An 18172-nucleotide genomic window follows, 5' to 3' on the forward strand; every position below is an offset into this window, starting at 1 on the left:
TTTTTATATAGTTGATCATAGTTATATGAATCTTAGAGCAGCAAGAGTGCACTGCAAAAAGCCCCTGCTGCTATTTTTTGCCAAGCATGAGAAGAATGAATCTGAGATTACCTTGGGTTTTTAGCTATTTACTCCTAGCTGCAGCCAGTGTCCATGACATGTACTGCAATACATATCCTTGGTCTGTCTCTTCAGTCAAGTGCTCCCAGGGAGAGAAGTATCCCCTGAAGTTTGTCTCCAGGTATTTGTGAGGTCTGACCCAAATTAGATGAAGAAATTGTAGGTAAGGACAGTGTGTTATGCAAGGTATGAATGGTGCAAAGCTTCAAGCTGCCAAGTGGTGCTGGAAAGGGCTGGGAAATGTTACAGCTTTGCTGGGAATGTAGAGAAGGATCTCAGTCCCTTCTTCCATCACCCAGCTATGTTCCTGGCCACTGGTGCTGCTCTAATCCCCCCAGAGCTGGAGAGGGGCTGCAGTACTGCCCGGCTGCTGTGAGGGCCATGTCCCTTCCAGCTACCCTGCAGCCCATTGCCTTGGGGGTCCTCCTTTAGGCTGAGCTCTGCATAGCCTCAGCCCTGCCAGTAACCCTGGGGCTGTGCCTGTGCCTGCATATGACCAACAGGAAAGGCTGCGCTGCAGCACAAGCCTTCAAAAGCTGTCATTGATGTAGAGGGTGAGCAATAGAGTCAGCCAACTGCTTGCTCGGGAAGTCACGGCTAATACACTTTCAGGTCTTTGGCCTTTTCCACCTGTCATGTAGCCTGCCAAACTTCTCTTTTTCCTTGCCTTCTCTTTTTTTCCCCCTTCTGTTACAAAACCAAACAAATATACCCACTGCAAAAGGGAACAGAGAGAGCAGGGACTGGGTTTAGCCACTGCTTCCACCACTCACCTGCGGTTTGATCTTGCTGTACCAGCGTCGTGGGGTCTGCCTCAGCTTTCTACTCTGTAAAAACAGAGTGATAATATTTGCTGTCAATGAAAATACTTTTAAGATTAGGTACTTTTAGAAAATTAAGATAGCACGTTCCTGAAATTTGCCTGAAGTTATGACAACGTGCTTATAGAAATTATCCTGTGGGAGAGAAGAGACAAATATTTTGAAAGGCTTACAAGTTAATGTGATGATAAATGCCAGGATCTTATTTTTCAGACTGTTCTGTTTTACCTTCTCTCCATTCCCTACCTGGGGGCTGTGTTACAGCTCTGCTCCCAGCAGTTGCAGGCAGCTGCTGGTTGCAGGGGGAGAACTCCTGTGGCATTATTTATGGCAGCTCTCAGTGAGAGGACAGTGATTTACTGTGCATCATCTTCTGCAGCTGCGAATTTGCAGCATGGTGACAGGTCCATTCGGTGGAATCCTAATTTTCAGTCTGACACAGAGGTAGAGAAATGTGAACTAGCTGGATAAAAATAAGAACCTGTTAATATCCTCCTTTGCCCTCCCACAAATAAACTTTTACTTTCTGAAACTGGGAAATGAGGGTTGGGAATATCCCACCATTCACACTCCCATCTCTCCTGCCAGACAGCTCTTCAAGAGAATTTGGGATAGTCTTGATTCTTCCTCTAAACTTTGGAGACTTTATTTTTTTTAATATGGCTCCCTTTCTCTTGCATCTCTCCTCCAAACTCTACTTTTGACTGCAGCAGACCTTGCTAGGGAGACTCTCTGATGGGACCTGGTTGCCACCAAACCTGCCCTGTGCTCTGAGCCGAGCAACATGCAGCGATGCAGCAATTGGAGCACTCGTCCAGCTCTTGGATCTGCCTCTGCCGGCAGAAAGGAGGAGCTCGCTTCTCTGTGCTATCAAAAAGAAGCTGCAGAATTTGACCTCGTGCCCTTGATCTTGAAAAAGATATGCACAGATCGTCTGAGCAGGCTCACTGGCTTATCCAAATTAAATCTCAATGCCAAGTCTCACTTGGTTTTGACCTACACTATAAAATTGTTAAATTCCCTACAAAGCCATTGGCATTCTGTGGAGAGGTGTTGATAGAACAGCACCTGGGAGCACCTTGTGTTTTATTTCTGGGGTTATTTCTTTTGGCCACAGTTTATCTGGCACAAAGCACAGGAAAATGATGGGATAAGTTTTGCAATGTTAAACGGCAAACCCTGGCATTGTCTTCTGTCAGTAGCAGTGAACCACACCAGTCTGCTGTGGGATTGTGTATGAGAGCACAAGCAAGCCCAACCCAGTGGCCCCTGTGGAAGCTGCTCTGTGGGCTGTGCCTGCTGGGAAGAGAGGAAAGGGAGAAAGAAGGAAAGGTTCACTTAGTGCTCCCAAGGTTCCTCCTCTGAGATTTGGATGGTAGAAATTGCATGACTGCAAGGGGTATTAATCGTTTTATAAAAGAAGTGGCAGTAGGTACAACAAAGGAGGGTAAGTGTGCCCATTATCCGGTCTGGCTGACTATGGAAGATTTTTGCTTCAAAGCATCTCCTGTAATTGCAGATTTGGTTGGTCAAGCTGTAAAACACTTTTAGGGTACAAATGATGTGTGCTGTCATTGCTGTGCAAGCTTATGTTTCGTACGTCTCCTATTCCCCTGAGCTGAATGGAATATAATCTTCAGGTCAGTTGCCAATAGATTGGTGAGACGTGAAAAAAAACCCCACACTTCTAAAAACATAGAAAACCCCCAAACACTGAGAAACAATTAGGGGCTCTAGGACTGAAAAAAATAAATACTGAAATTGTGTTGCTTACTTTTAAGAACAGAATGTAAGAAAACTAGTTGGTTTAACCATGTGGGCTTTGATGTTCAAGATATGCAGTGAAAGAAGGCAGAATTCCTCATGAAAATCACTAAATTTTGTCACAATGTCAAATGCTTTAAAATCATTCTGGAGTTTTAAAAAAAAAAACAGATTGTACTATTGATTTGTCAGGAAGCTGATTTTATTTTTTTAAAAACATTCCATTTAAAAATTGAGCTTGAGATTACTCCTTGAAACTTTTCCTGTTTACATTGTTCCTAACTTATGGTTCTGGATGTTTGCTGTTGAATATAATCATTAGACACTCCAATATGAAATATTAGAAATATAGGGCATGAGGGCTATGTTCCTGGAGGTGGCAAGAACTTAATCTCACTCTGCTTACTCTTACTCTCTTTCTCTTCTTATTCTGTGAAAAAGTCTCAGTTCTGACCTGGATGGATTAGTTGCAAAGAAAAGCAATTATTTCCTCCTGCTTCTGCTTGGGCTGCCATTTCTGACTTGAGACTTAGGTATGCTAGTGGCTTTGCTGCATGTATATTTTGCCTAACAAACTTGGTTTGCACAGAACAGACATCCCTCAAGTCTGTGTGAATAATATGGGCCTAGATTTGAGGGGAAAAAAAGTACAAGGTGAAATGCAAAGCTTCAGATCCTCCTGCCAATTCCTTCTGCTCTGCTTCGTCCAGCAGCGAAAGTAATGGTAGGTCTGGATTGTGCTGCCTTGCTCCAAAGCACTAAAACCCAGAGGCAAAAAAAAAAAAAAAAGACGTTACGCAGGTGAACAGGTTCAGCCCTTGCTTGTTGCCATGCAGAAGGGACCAGAGCACCTGATTAGGCAAAGTTAGGGAGACAAGAATACAGCCAAGCTAGGTGGCTGCAGCTCTTGCAAAACTGCAGCATCACCAGGGAAATGACTTTATAAACAGAATAAACACTCGGTCCTCACGCAGATTTTTATCCGGATTGTATGGCACTCTGTTCTTATCAAAGCACTCCTCTGTAATATGGAAATCTCACATAGTGTGATCCTGCAAGTAAACACCATGCTGCTTAAAGCCCTGATTCCTATCATGCAAAGTAGACTGCAGCCCCTCAAGGCACACACTGCAGTAGAAGATGGGCAATAAACCACCAATTATTAACTGTTGTAATCCCCAGTAGCTAGCAGGGCTTCTGTGCCAGGCTTCACCTCTGTGTATTGCTGGTAGTCCTGCAAGGGCACTGAAAGATGCTCTGTCTTCAATATCTGTCAGCAAGCTCTCCTGTCGGCAGAAAAGCGACAGAGGGTCAGCAGTCTGGCACGCTGATGTGTTATTGAAGGTAATCACTAGGTCTGGTGAAGAAGAGCAACTAGACCAATTCCTAGCTTATCTCCCCATACATAAGAGCAACGTGGTTGTGAAAGGCAGCAGCAACGCATTGCATCAGTTAGGGCTGTGCACAGACTGAGTGTAGCACAGCAGCCAGGCAGCTGCTTTGCTTGCAGAGCTGTATTAATCTTCCATTATTTCCTTCTACACCCAGGGGAGGTTAAAAGATCTGAATGCTCATCAAGGTAGAGAAATTTATGATCTCGTGTCTTTGAGGAAGGCTTACCTGTTGTGCTTTGGAAGGGAAAGTAGGCAGAGCTAGCCCCAGAGCAGCCGAGGTGCCCTAGGCAATAATTCCAGGGGCCCCCATCTCAGGCAGATCTGTCTGTAATTTGGGCCAGGCTTGTGTCACAAGTGTGGTTTGCACGTGTTTAGCCTGAACAGCAGGGATACCATTTCTCAAACTGCAAGGAGATTTAGCACAAGAAATCTTTTTTTTTTTTTTTTTTTTTCTTTAAGGGTGGTCGAATTCGCTCTTCGGTGTCTTCTGTAAATTTGGCAGGGACTCTCAATTTCCTAAGCAGAATTGTGGCAATTCCTGTGGCTTCCCTAGATAGCTACTATACTTCTGTGTGTAGATTTGAAGAGTATTCATTAGTATGATTTGAGAGAGGCTTTAAAGAAAGAGCGTATTTTGGGGGTGTCTCTAGAAATGGTACTTCTATGAAACACTTTTGCTTGGGAGAACAAATAAAATTAACGAAATAAATTTTGGAGCACTAATATATTGTGTGGGATACCTTAAACTTTTTTTCACTTTCAGTGTCCAAAGGATTGTTTGGAGAGGACTCTCCTCAGTATAACATTAATCTATAAGGCTGTTTAGTGCAGTGCTCATGTTCAGAAGTACTGGTTTCAAACCCCAGTATGTATAAAACCCTGGATGGGAATGGATCTGGGAAGCTTTTACTACTATAACCAGGTGCCTAGGAGATAAAAGCCTTTGAGATATTTTTAAATGTCAAATTTCAGACACAAAGCATATTACTGTGATTTGATCTTCAGACTCTGTATTTATCTGACTAGCTTCTCCTATTCTATCAGCAACTCTGTTCACCTTGAAGATTGCTTTGAACTATTGATTTGGATTCTTTATAATCCAAATTATGATACTTAAATCAAGCCATGTAAATAATTCATTTAAACACTATCTAAAAGAAAATTTTGAAGGTTTTGGTTTTTATTTTTAAGGGCTTAAAAAAAAAGCACTGGACAAACAATTTTAAAAACTGAAAGAATCATCAGCTATGTATTTTATCATTTTTGCTTAAGTAAATGTCAAATAAATGTTAAATATGCAAGTGTCATCTAGATCTCTTACTTTAAAAATGGGCTGTTCTAGACTGTCAGTTAACAGGACTTAATGTGACTGATGTGTCTTCTGTTTCTCAAAATGTGCATATAGGTAGTTTGTATAAGAATGCCCTGCCTGAAGCATGACTCCAAGCAAAGATGATAATTTCCAGATTCTTGCACTAACGTGAAAGATCTTTTCCTGCACCCAATAACCCAAATATCACAGTGTGCTTAAGGATGATGCTGACATTTTCAAAGACCACCCAAGGTGTTCCCTTTCTGGCTGTAGATATGCCCTGGGTCTCTCTGGGATTTACTGTCTTTTCCTTTTCAGCTCTCTTGAATCTTTTTGGCTTGTTTTCATTCTGCCTGTTATCAATTCATTGGAGCCCAACTTTGATATTAGCAAAGATCATATTGTCATAGCTGTAATGAGCGCTGGACTTTTAAAGGTAGCATAAACATATACAATATATAAAAATTAAAGTTCAATAGTCACCACAACTCTTAAGATTAATCATGTTAGTAATTTGATTTCTCATGTAATTGCTTCTTAGCTGAAGATGAGGCTTGCATATTCATTCAGCGCTAGGTCAGGTTCAGTGAACTCCTTGTTTATTTATCATCATAGGACATCAACAGATAGTCTAAACAGATTAGTTAGTTATTCCTTATGATCTATTTTTTAAAAAATATTTTTTTTCCTTAAGACAAGAAAAATCTTCTAATATTTCATTTTGTTGTTTTCTTAATGAAAACTTTTGGTGTTTATCACTTTGTGTTCAAAAAAATCTAAGAATGAGATACATTAAATAGTAATTGACTCAAATAAGTGTCCGTTTGCATCTCACTCTTGAAAAAAACCAACAAACTAAAGTACTTTTTTCAATTGTTTGCTTTCTCCTGCTAAGCAGGAAAGCAATTCTTTACATAGCTTGTGAACCACAGGGCTTCTCAGGTAAGAGGCAGTTGACAAGCAGAGAAAATGCTCAGCCAGCTGAGATTTTGGGACAAAGACGTCCAAGAAGTGTGTGGTGACTGAAAGGGCACTGTCCAAGCTTTCCATTTTTGGCTAATCCAGGTATCCTTTACTGATGCAGACAAATGCCACTTTTGTGACAGCCTAACCAGAAGGGTTGGGTCCCCAAGTGTGCTCTATGTTGGTCTCTGCTGTCTGTAAGTTAATAGTGAAACTCCCGCTGACTTTGGACATTGGGGCTTCCTGATTTTGTGTGAAATCAGTTCTGAAAAGAGCTACCGATTTGCTTACATGCAGCTTGGAACCTGCGAGCCAAGTCTTCAAGTTGTATGTATGTAATCATACTGTCTCCTTGTATAATCAACATGTCATTTATGACTGCCTCTGGTGTTGCACAAGCATTATTGCAGGGGACAGTTTGAAGACAGTGTCATTCTAGGAAGGAGTGCTATCTCTGTTCTGCAGCAATCACGTGCAACATCACAGCTGATCTTTGGATCTCGGAAATGATGTTGGAAGCATGGCAGTTAGCAAGACAGCCTTTCCCAGTGCAAACTGAGGAGAGGAGGTGCAGAGCTGTCCTGGCTGCAGGGAGCACATCAAAGTCTGCTTTGTTCTGCAGACTCCATGAGCTGTCCCTGCCTTCACGTGCATGGACGTGCTTTTGGTTTATGGTGATGAAAGCAAGAGGAAAATTAGGCCCCAGGCATTCATGTGGCCATGAAGTACTGAATTTTCATAAAGCTTAGTAACTGTAATTTTTCAAGTAATTTTCTAAAAGAGGACTGGAATACAGGTAGTGCACAGGAACCAATATACTGTGAAAGCACATTCCTTTGTTTTAATAAGGTACCATCACTCACCATAGTGACTTAATTTGGTGTTTACCATAACAGCACTGAGCTTAATGAACTCGATATTTATGCGACTGTCTGTAGATGTTCTCTTGTCACTTAGGATTTATAAATAGGTACTAATACTTTATTGCCACTTGCTCCTAAGCAGGAAAGATCTGCATAGTGAAAGGGCAGTTAAACTCACCTCAACTTTTTCTGTATTAAAAGTAAGCAGAAGACCTTGAATATCTTGATTTTTGTCTTTACCTACGTTTCTGAATTGTTAGTATTCAGCAAAACTATGCAGCTTTAATAAAACTATTATAGAGCCATCCTTATAAAATTCCACCACAGCTATATAATAAATATAGTTAGTATCTTATTTCTTATTACTGCAGGTGCTGTTTCATGTAAGTTTAGCCTTCTGTATTTGAGAGAGAGTGTCTATGTAACTTTAACAGATTTAAGTAAAAAGTTCACTAATTTGAACAAAGCCATACTACTTTATGGGATCCAAGTCATGAGTGCTGCTTTTTCTGAAGCTAACGGTTTATTGCTGAGCAAAACAGAAGGTCTGCTGCTTTCTCTCTTTTTAAATTGTTTGATATGCAAATCCTTAATGCTCAACAGCAGGTCTGGTTTACTACTCTTTCTTATATCATATCTAGAAGGTGAGACGCTTATCCTTGTTTCTGCTTACTCACTTCCTAGCGACAGCAGAGTGACACCAAGCACTGCTGAAGGGCAGATCGGAAGGTGACTGCCTGCCTGCCCTCGTGGAGCACAAGTTACTCGAGTTTAAATCTGCTTGGAGTCCCTGCCAGAAATCTGGCATCACAGCTGGCCCCAAGGGTGCTCTTTCACTGGGTTAAGCAGTGGGAATGGGTGGAGAGGAAGCAAGACTTCGTCTAATCTGGCAGCCCAAGCTGCATTTGGCTGGTGTGAAAAATTTCCTTTCATGGAGCTCGTGATTGGCAGCTCATTAAAATACTGGCTTAAAAAAAAAAAACAACCACACAGTAAACCAGAAAACAGTCTCTTCAAAACCAGCATTTTTGTTTACAGATATCAAGACCTGTAGTCAAAGGAAGGACTGGAATAGCAATGATCTGTCTGCCTCCAGGTGCTCTGCTCATCTTGCAAGCTCCCCTAGCATCGCCTCAGCCCTCTCAGGAGCAGGCACTGGCACTGCTCCCCTCTTTCTTTCACCCCAGGACAACTACTTCTGACCTATACCTTATCACACCTCCTTCACCTCTGGGCTGTATTTTACAATGATCTGGTGCCCCTTTTAATTCTAGGCTTAGGTCTAGGCATGGCTAACTGGGTAGTGCAGCTGGTGCTGGGTAAGCAGCCATTTCTGGATGAACACCTTCCCACCAGCTTTCTAAACACGAGTTTATTTCTGACCATTCCTTATCTCTTTATTCTGTGTGTTTAGCAAGACAAAATTGCACAGGAATATTCCCCTACTGAATACAGATACATCCTTCACTCTCCTTAGCAGCTTCATAATGGTCCATGGCTGTAATATGATGCAAAAATGATTTTTTGGGCAGCTGAGGAATGACAATATTTGTTGGGACTAGGGATAGCATCAAAGTCAAGGCTTTGAGGATCAATGTGCATCTCCTGCAAGGCCTCATGGATAAGGTCAAAATAATGAAAACTCATCAGGTCTCAGTGAGATAATGAGGTGCCACTGGTGGGGGAGGAGGTGAAAAGGACCCCCCCAAGAGCCTCCTACTTGCATGTGTCCTTATTCCCTGTTTCCCTCCCCATGGCTGGGACTGCCTCTTCCCCAGGCAGGAGGCAGCAAGCCAAGCTGGGCAGCAGCCATTTCTCTCCAGCACCAAGGCCTCACAGGTGGCACTGGTGAAAGCTGCTCTGCTGCCTAAAACCTGCTCAGGGGGATGCAACAGGGAGTTGGCAACCACTCCAGTTATTGCTGTGAATAAGAAAGATTTAGGCAGTCACTTCACTGAAACACACACACCACCACCACCCTCTCCGGTGTGTTCCTACCTGTCTACTTTGATAACTGAAGCACGGTCACAAATCAGCTTAGTTTTATAACTTGTTTTACAAGAAGGAAATTAAACTCTACAAAGAGTTGGCACCAGATTTTTGTTAGAAAAGCTCCGGTGTGGAGCTTTTGCCCGAGGAGTTTGAGTCTTGGCTAGCCACTGGAGAAGTTACTGAAGCTCTCTTAACCACCTGGACCCATCTGCAGGCACCAAGCCCTCCCAAACGTGACCTGTGCCAGCTACCCAAGAGCTCCCTGGGACCTGGCACAAGGGCTGGGACCTTGCCTCAGGCCCCCAAGGCACAGCCCACTGAGGTACACAAATAGTTTTGTTTTTTTTTTTTTTAATTTACTTTGTCTCCCCCTTTTGACAGTGGGCACTCATTGCACAGCTCTGTGCACCCCCTCTCTGCAGCAGCCTGATCCTGGAAACCAGAGCCAGAGTAGCACATCATCTCATCCTCTCTGTCAGTGCCGATGGTGACGTTATCCCTCTGGATAACACGTTCCTGGTGCAGGAAGACGATAGTCGGTAACCTTCAGCATCTCAGACCGTGCACTGGCGTTTCTGATCTCATTGTAAATGGCCTGTTGTGTCTCTTGCTCACTACTGGTAACTCAGAGTAAACGAAAATCAAAAAAACAGTGTTGTCACAGATGTCTCAATTTTGTAGCATTTGTGACACCTTGCTATCATAATAAGTTGGGTTTTTTAATCTTTGGGTATTTTGCAGGAGTAATTACATTTCATTGCCAGCAGCAAAGTACGTAGTTACTGAGTTGAATCCAGCCCTATTCCCGTTGATGCAGTAGGGTTTGTTCACATCACTGTCAGATTTGGAAACCACAGGCAGTTTAGTTTTCTGCGTTTATATCCACTAGACATCACTCGGCACTGTGAATTCAGGGCCAAATTAGTTGAAGTGCATGCAAATGTTCTTTTGTGCAGCTTAATAACTTTACATCATTGCCTTGAAAAATGTTACCGTAACAGTTTGCCTGCTAGAGAAAAATATATTAAAAACCTCACTCTATCCATAAGCAAGTTTTAAAGGTCATGTTTTTCAGACAAATCAGTTTATTTCAATATATAGGCTTATTTTGTAAGCTTCTTAAGACTATGGTATTTCAAAACAGCAGGAACTCATGCACTCTACTTATTACTTTCCACCACTCTTACTACTGGCTTATGTGTTGCAATACTACTCCACACCAATACAGTAGGCTCAAAGGAGCCAAGGCTGTCGAGGAAAAGTTCAGTTTTAAGAATCTGGGACTTGTGAAAATAGGTATTTGCTGGAATTATGGCATTTAGCGCATCATTGTCATTCAGAGAATTTAGTTAATGTACTATTATTTTAGTCATTTACTAAATTTGAAAATCAAATATCAAACTGATCGTAGTGTCTGCCACCCAATAGGTATCTGATTAGATCGTAGAAGGGCACCCACCAGAAACCGCAGCAAAACCCTGTATTTCTATGGCAGGAGTGCCATCGTGTGGGCAGCTCCTGCAGCACGCCAGCCTAGCAGTGCCTTGCAAGAAACCTCCCTTTCTCGTGTTGTTTTTCATGGAATTTCAATAAAAGTACGATTTTCATTTCTGAAAATGTGCTACAAAAATAGGAAGTTTCATAACTAGGAGCAGGTTGGTAGTTTTAAATCTTCTTAATATGTTAACTGTTATTTTGGTTCCACAAACAAGTGAATTCAGAAACAAAAGTGTTTACAAAGTCTAACAGAAGCGGGATCTCCCTTTTTCTCTGCATGAAGTTAATATAGTTAGATAGTCATACTCTTATAATTTCTCTTGATATGTATTTTATCTCTCAACATCTGTTTTCAGCTGCAGTTTTACAAGGTTCCATTATAAGCTTTACATTTCTCAAGCTTTTCCATGTAATGATACAATTACTATCCCTGGTCTCTGCTCCTTTTTTTATGTTTTCCTTAAATAATTGAACTTACTTGTTACATCCATAAAGAAAACTGACAATAATTACCAGGGGTACAATTAGGAATAAATCTCTGTTAAGGAACAAGCTAAAGTTCAGTGTCTTTATGCAAATGCCTATTGTTGAAAAGATGTCTTGTGTAATCAGGAATTATCCTGACAAGTGAAGAATCATTTAATTAGTGAGAACAGAGCAATCATTTGGATGGTTCGTTCTATTACTGACTGAATAAAAGAGAGAAAATAGCCCTGCTCAGGGATTAGAGCTGCTGCTGGAAGAAATAAGCCCCACAATGTCGTCTGTTACTGCCTTGCGTAGATAGTACAGCAATTCCTAAATACAAACACATATGCCACAGGTTTGGATTGGGCATCAAAAATTAATCTTCTATTACTTCACAAGAACTTGTACAAATGTTTATGCTGAGTATCTGCTGCTCCAACTAACCTGACAGACTGGAATATTTGGGCCAAAATACTCACTTAAGTCCTAATGCAGGATGCTAGGGCAGTGGGAACCAGAATTCAAGTGAGTTATGTCTGTAAGCACTGCATGCCATGATAGAGAGTAGCATATGGACTGTGTTTGCAGTTGCAGAGAAGTAATTACGGTAGGAAAGGACCTACGGAGGTCTCAAGCCTAGCCCTCTGCTCGAAGCAGGTCCAGTTGGGTCAGGTTGCTCTGGGCCTTGCCCAGTGGGCCTTTGAGTATCGCCAAGGATGGAGATGCCACAAATTCTTTGTTCCAGTGTTTGACCTCTCCCATTTTCCTTTTATCCCGTTGGAATTGCTCGTGTTCCAGTTTGTCCCAGTTGTATCTCTTCCTGTCACTGGATCTGGCTCCACCTTCTCTACAGACTCCTAACAGGCAGCTGTAGGCAGCAATGACAGCAATCCTGCATATGGTCTCCGTGTCTCCAAAGCTCCTCTGAACATGGATGTCTCATAACAGCTATTCTGTCTCTTGCAACAGAACGGAGATTCCTGCCATCCTTGGCTTATCCCTGCCCACTCCGGAAGCTTCGGGATGGGGCTTCCCTACGTTGGCATTGGGTTTGGGACAATTCAAAATATAGCCCAGGCAACTCTAATGTTGTTCGCCATTCTCCAGGGCTGGACCTTCAGCAATGTTTTGTCAGCAGGCATTGCACAGAATTTGTCCCACTTCTTATAAACACAAAGCTATGTATGTGAACAAGGTGATTCAGGCATCTCCAAAGCCACAGGTGTCACCTGCAGTCTGTTCCTCAAGGGCACTGTGCACCTTACAGTACAGAGGTGGATGAGCAGTTCCCTTCTGAAAAGGTCAGGATCTCAGCCACGGGACATACTGGCTGGGGGAAGAGTGGTTAGAGAGCAGCCCGGCGGAAAGAGACTTGGGGGTGCTGATCGACAGCTGGCTAAACATGAGCCAACAGTGTGCCCAGGTGGCCAAGAAGGCCAATGGCATCCTGGCCTCTATTAAGAATAGTGTAGCCAGCTGGTCTAGGGAAGTGATCGTCCCTCTGTACTTGGCACTGGTGAGGCTGCATCTTGAGTACTGTGTCCAGTTCTGGGCCCCGCGCTTCAAGAAAGATGTTGAGGTGTTGGAGCGAGTCCAGAGGAGGGCGACCAAGCTGGTGAAGGGTCTGGAGGGTCTGACCTATGAGGAACAGCTGAGGGAGCTGGGGTTGTTTAGCCTGGAGAAGAGGAGGCTCAGAGGTGACCTGAAGGGAGGTTGTAGTGAAGTGGGAGTTGGCCTCTTCTCCCAGGCAACTAGTGATAGGACAAGAGGACATAGCCTCAGGCTTCACCAGGGGAGGTTCAGGTTGGACATTAGGAAGAATTTCTTCTCAGAAAGGATTATTAGATATTGGAATGGGCTGCCCAGGGAGGTGGTGGAGTCACCATGTCTGGATGTGTTTAAGAAAAGACTGGACATGGCACTTAGTGCCATGGTCTAGTTGACATGGTGGTGTCAGGGCAATGGTTGGTCTCTTCCAACCTGATTGATTCTGTGATTCTGTACTCCTAGGTAGGAAGCAGAAACTCACTTCAGAGCTGTGCTGGGGTTTAAGCCACTGATGGCTGCATGAAGTCTCCCATTCCTGGTAGGACCACAGCATAAGTATATGGTCATTTAGAAAATTTAGTGGCTTCATTGACATGACTACCTTCAAGTGGCATTAGAGGTCAAATGATGTCTGTGTAGAGCAGTTGCCCTGTGCTTCTGAGGTGCATTCAAACTCCCTTTCATAATAGGTTATTTTTCTGAGGTTGAGGTAGAGCACTGCAGTGAGCTGTTATGGTAGCCCTGAGTCAGTGGGACAGCTTTTCTTCCTGCTTCGATGCAGTACAGTCTCTGGTAGCAACATCCCAGACCTCTGCCAGTTTGTATACACTTGGATTTTTTGCATGCTGTGTCAAACGATTGCACAAGTAATTGTTTGCCTTTCAACACTGAAATGAAAAACAAATTTATTACATGAAGGAAAACATTCCCCCCGTTTTATTCTTTCTAAGTGTAATTGTTGAAGTTTTTATTTTGGGTAACCAGATGCACCCAGCTGCTCGTCTAGTCACTTCCGGATGATTTTAAAAAAAAACCCACTCTCCTCAGGAATAAATCAATTAAATACAAAAATCTTCTTCCAAACAAAATTCTCGTTTCTCAAACTGTTCACCCCACAGGAAGTCTAGCTAAATACGTTGGCCTTGCAAGCTGCCCAGTAAATCTTTGGCAGTGGGCTGGGTATGTAGGTACAAGGATGAGTCAGTTCTGCAGCAAAGAACCTTCCTGTGAAAATCCCTTACAAGCAGGTCACACGCTCCCACTGAGCAAGATTAGTTTAGGTCTTTACTGACTGCAACTAATACAGTTCTGCTCTCTCTCCACAGCATCAGGTAGGTAACCTGATGAAGATCAGTGTACGATAAGGTAACGTGTATCTTGTGGTACATCTGAACTGTATTTTCCTTTTTTTTTTTTTTTTTTGGTTGAAATGTCTCTTCTCCAATGATTAAAATGGAAGATATATATTGTCAAGTACCTAATGCACTGCAAAAGTCAATTGACATAGTCTGTAGTGAAAGCCAGTTAAGAAAATACAGTATATTAAGTAAAGCATTTTCATTAAGGGTCTTAAAAGGAGAGAGAGAGACATGTATGTGCTTTCCTGTATCTAGAGTGGAGCATAGGTATCCATGCGCTCAGTCTTACAGACAACCCCATATTCTGGCTTTCTTTTCTGACTAAATCAGTCTGTCTGGATTCATCAGCTGCTTGGCTTTCCGAGACACATGGGAAGGTTGCAAGTAGTTGGATTACATCCTCACGCTCTCAGGTGCCACCTCCACCACCCCACTGTAACCCCTGACTCTGTGCTTTCTCCTCAAGGATTTTGGAGCTGCAGCAGAACGGCGACATGGACATACTGAAGCATAAGTGGTGGCCAAAGAATGGTCAATGTGATCTTTACTCATCTGTGGATACCAAACAGAAAGGAGGTGCCCTGGACATAAAAAGTTTTGCAGGTGTTTTCTGCATCCTCGCTGCTGGGATTCTCCTATCCTGTTTCATTGCAATGTTGGAAACGTGGTGGAATAAAAGGAAAGGCTCCCGAGTTCCATCAAAAGAGGTATTAGACCCTCCATTTCTCCTGGGGAATTTTCATGCCTAAAGATTGCTGCCTTTAATTTATAGCATTAGAGAGGGTGGGGAAACAAATTCAGAGAAATGTACTTAGCTTCCTGATTTTTTAAGGTAAATGTTGTTCCTCAAAATCGCTTTAACTATTCTTTCTAGAAAAGCTTGAATGAAAAAAAAAATATATTGATGATGTATAAATATGCAACTATTCTGAGTAAAACACAAACTGTTACTTGTAGAATAGTACATTATTAATACATCAATATATAGTTTATTATTCCCATTGGTGAGAGCTAATTCTCACCAGTAAGTTCAAAGGTTTCTTGACGTCTCCTTACAAAATATATCCCCTAAGCTCAGTGGCTGAGTCTTTCAAAATAGATTCACAAAGGTTAGCCCTTTAATCAGCAGTTAGCTTCTTAAATAAGCTTGTCCTTATTTTCAGAAATGTTAACCTCTTGCGACTTCCATGAACTTCAGTTCTTGTTATTTAATCTGAAGTCCAGGGAAGCAAGAGTACGTTAGATTTTTCAGATGCAGGCCAGACTTATGTCTGAATTCTACTGCAGACTTGTCTCAGAAAATCTTGGATAGAGACCACGGGGAGATATGTTATTTTATGCCGGAGATGAGTTTGCTTCTACACCTGCATGTGTATTGTTTTCCTTCCCGTGGCAATCTACCTGTCCCTTTACCAGCCATCTGAGTCTTATGCGGTCTTACAACAAATTTCTTACCTTCACAATTAAGTCTTTACCTCTACAAGATACTAGAAAAAACATTAGGGAAAAAAAAAGATATTATAAAGTACTTGGCAGCGATGCCCAAAGCTGAACCTAAATATGATCTTTAATGTAGCACTATCAATTATAGCTTTTCTATCTGTGTAGCTTAGACACATCTGTGTAGCTTGTGAGGTATTGCTGTTCATTTGTGTGCGGTGGTCTCACTTTCTCTGCAGTTTCTCCATTGTGTTTATTCCTGCTAATCTAATGCTGTGTAATCAGGCAGGATTAATTACACTACCTAATTAGACAGCATTGGCACAGATGTTAGAATACATTTAAAATTTTCTTACCTGTTTTAATTCCCAAGCTTTTTTTTGTTCAAGATCTGGACCAGACCACTATTTAAAAAAAAAAAAAAAAAAAAAAATCTCTAGACTTTAAATTGGGTTTCTCAGGAATGGAAACCATATAGTTTTAAATGGTAAATTATTAAAAATTATAAAATTTACTAGATTACTGTTTACCCAAACTTTCAGAACTTGATACTTTGTATTTATTTGGTGCAAAACATAAAAATAAATAACAAAGGAAAAGGCAAAAACAACCTGGATATTTTATATAACAATAAAATTTCCTATTTCAATTTTCAAACACAGAGAAATTCAAGTGTATACTTTCCACACATGGTATAATTTGGCCTCCTTGATCTTTGTTACGTGGACATCAGCTTAACATTTAAAATTACATCTCAACACTAAATTGAAAAGCTTGGCTCGAAACTGAGTTTAACGTGGACGTATGTGCTGAATGTCCCCACTATCCTAGATGTGGGGGTCATTCAGCAAAGAAATACATCTTAACTAACTTTCTTAAAATTCATTTTAGCTTCCATGAAATCCATTGGCTCTTCCAGGCCACTAGTCCAGAGTCGGGGGTCAGATTGGGCCAGTTTGTGGTCAGCAAACCAACCCTTTTTCCTGGTGGCTGCCATCTTGTGCTCCAGAATGCAAGCATTTATACTGAAAAAAAAAAAATTGTCTTATGGTTGTGAAGATAACATTTTGGTCGTGTACCAGAAGTAATCCATTCAGTGATGTCTGCCTGAGTCTGCAGACAGCCTTAAACGGTAGCTCTGAGAGAAGTATGAACCGCCCCAGTAATCTCAATGGGATGTTGACTCTGAAGCCTGATGATAATTTAAATGTGAAAACTGCTGAATATTTCACTACTGATCACACAAGAGAGAAGAGGAAAGATCATATTGTGGAGATATGCACAATCTTACTGTGAGTGGGTCTCATTTTGGTGTATCGATTGGGTGGAGATCGGGTTGTGGGCTAAGCATGGGAAAATACCACTGCTTATATATTTCCACTGGTCTGACCCTAGCCCCAAATGCATCTCTGTAAGAGAAGAGGAATATTTTGAGTAACTTATAGAGGCTCAGAAGTTATGAAATTCTAATTGTTTCCCGATTGGCATTTTAAATTACAGTGTTTGTATGTTTTTCAAAATCTAAAAAGAAAAAAAAAACAAACAACAAAAAAAAACTCAGAAAAACCCAAAATATTTAGGACTGTCCCTCAGAGACATAGTCATGACTTGCACATGCTAACGAAGCCTCTGTGTATTTCTGTAACTTCCAATGCGGCCCAGTTCTCCTGCATCCATATGCAGCTCCAAAGTTTTAGGAGAGAGCGTTTGGTGAATGCGTTTGGTTTTGGTGTCACCTGTGTGGTTGTGATGTGCATCCATGTCTATGTCCACATGTGAATAAACTATAGACAGAAAGCTAAGTCCAAGAAACGAGCAATGCATTTTTTCCCTCCCGTGATGAGCTCCGACCAGAGCCTCTATAGTCAGTGACCAACCAGTCCCTGGGAGATCCCTGATGCCCTGTTCCCTGCCCCTTTTCCCCTAGTTTGTCTCCCTGTCCTTGGCCTCAGATGATAAAATCCCAGAGGGAAGCTGGTCTGTCAGTTTCCTTCCAGTCGGGCTCTGTGTTCAGCATGGTACCAGTGCAAATATTTGGTGATCCATTTTGCTAAGCAGATGAACTCCTGCAGTTTGTTCTAGGTATGGACTTTTTCAGAGTGCTTGACTTCATTCCTAGACAAAGGAGGGATCTCAAGCCCATTTGGTACACTAGGAGTTTTGCCATTGATTCAGGGAGCTCTGGATCAAGCCAGTCATTGAATTGCAGTAATCAAGGCTGGAAGTCATCAGTGCACATCTATCGGCTGCCTAATTATCCTCTGTGCGGTCCTAGAGTGTGAGATATTTCTAGTGGCCTGGAAGAGCCAGTAGATTTCACAGAGATTAAGGTAAATTTTAAGGTTAGTTGAAACTGGTTTTTGTTCTGAGTGAGTTGTACTACCTAGACTAAGGGAATACCCCTGTAACATGTATACTTAATGCCGCTTTGAATTAAGCTTTGCAGTTCAGTAAAAATATGTATGCACGATACAGGTGATTTACTGTGTCACCCAGGACTTTCTCCTCTTTTTTTAACTTCTGTGCTTTTAAATTCTCAATTATAACAAACCAACTTGTTTGAGTTCTCTGGGAGGAGAGATTTAAGAAGGAAAAGGGACAGAGGTAAGAGGAGGGATGGTATATTATAATA

At 41.9% G+C, this 18172-nt stretch overlaps 1 protein-coding gene across 2 annotated transcripts in view; it reads left to right on the top strand.

The window, feature by feature from the left end:
* Positions 1-18172, top strand: part of GRID2 (glutamate ionotropic receptor delta type subunit 2) — a 774093-nt gene that overhangs the window by 754767 nt on the left and 1154 nt on the right. For both annotated transcript variants that reach the window (XM_068403567.1, XM_068403569.1), the window contains one exon: positions 14567-14807. In XM_068403567.1, coding sequence (XP_068259668.1) covers positions 14567-14807 — 241 coding nt within the window. The remainder of the gene's footprint in view (positions 1-14566; positions 14808-18172) is intronic.

This window comes from Nyctibius grandis, chromosome 6 (assembly GCF_013368605.1).
Source record: "Nyctibius grandis isolate bNycGra1 chromosome 6, bNycGra1.pri, whole genome shotgun sequence".
In the NCBI taxonomy this organism is placed as follows: domain Eukaryota; kingdom Metazoa; phylum Chordata; class Aves; order Nyctibiiformes; family Nyctibiidae; genus Nyctibius; species Nyctibius grandis.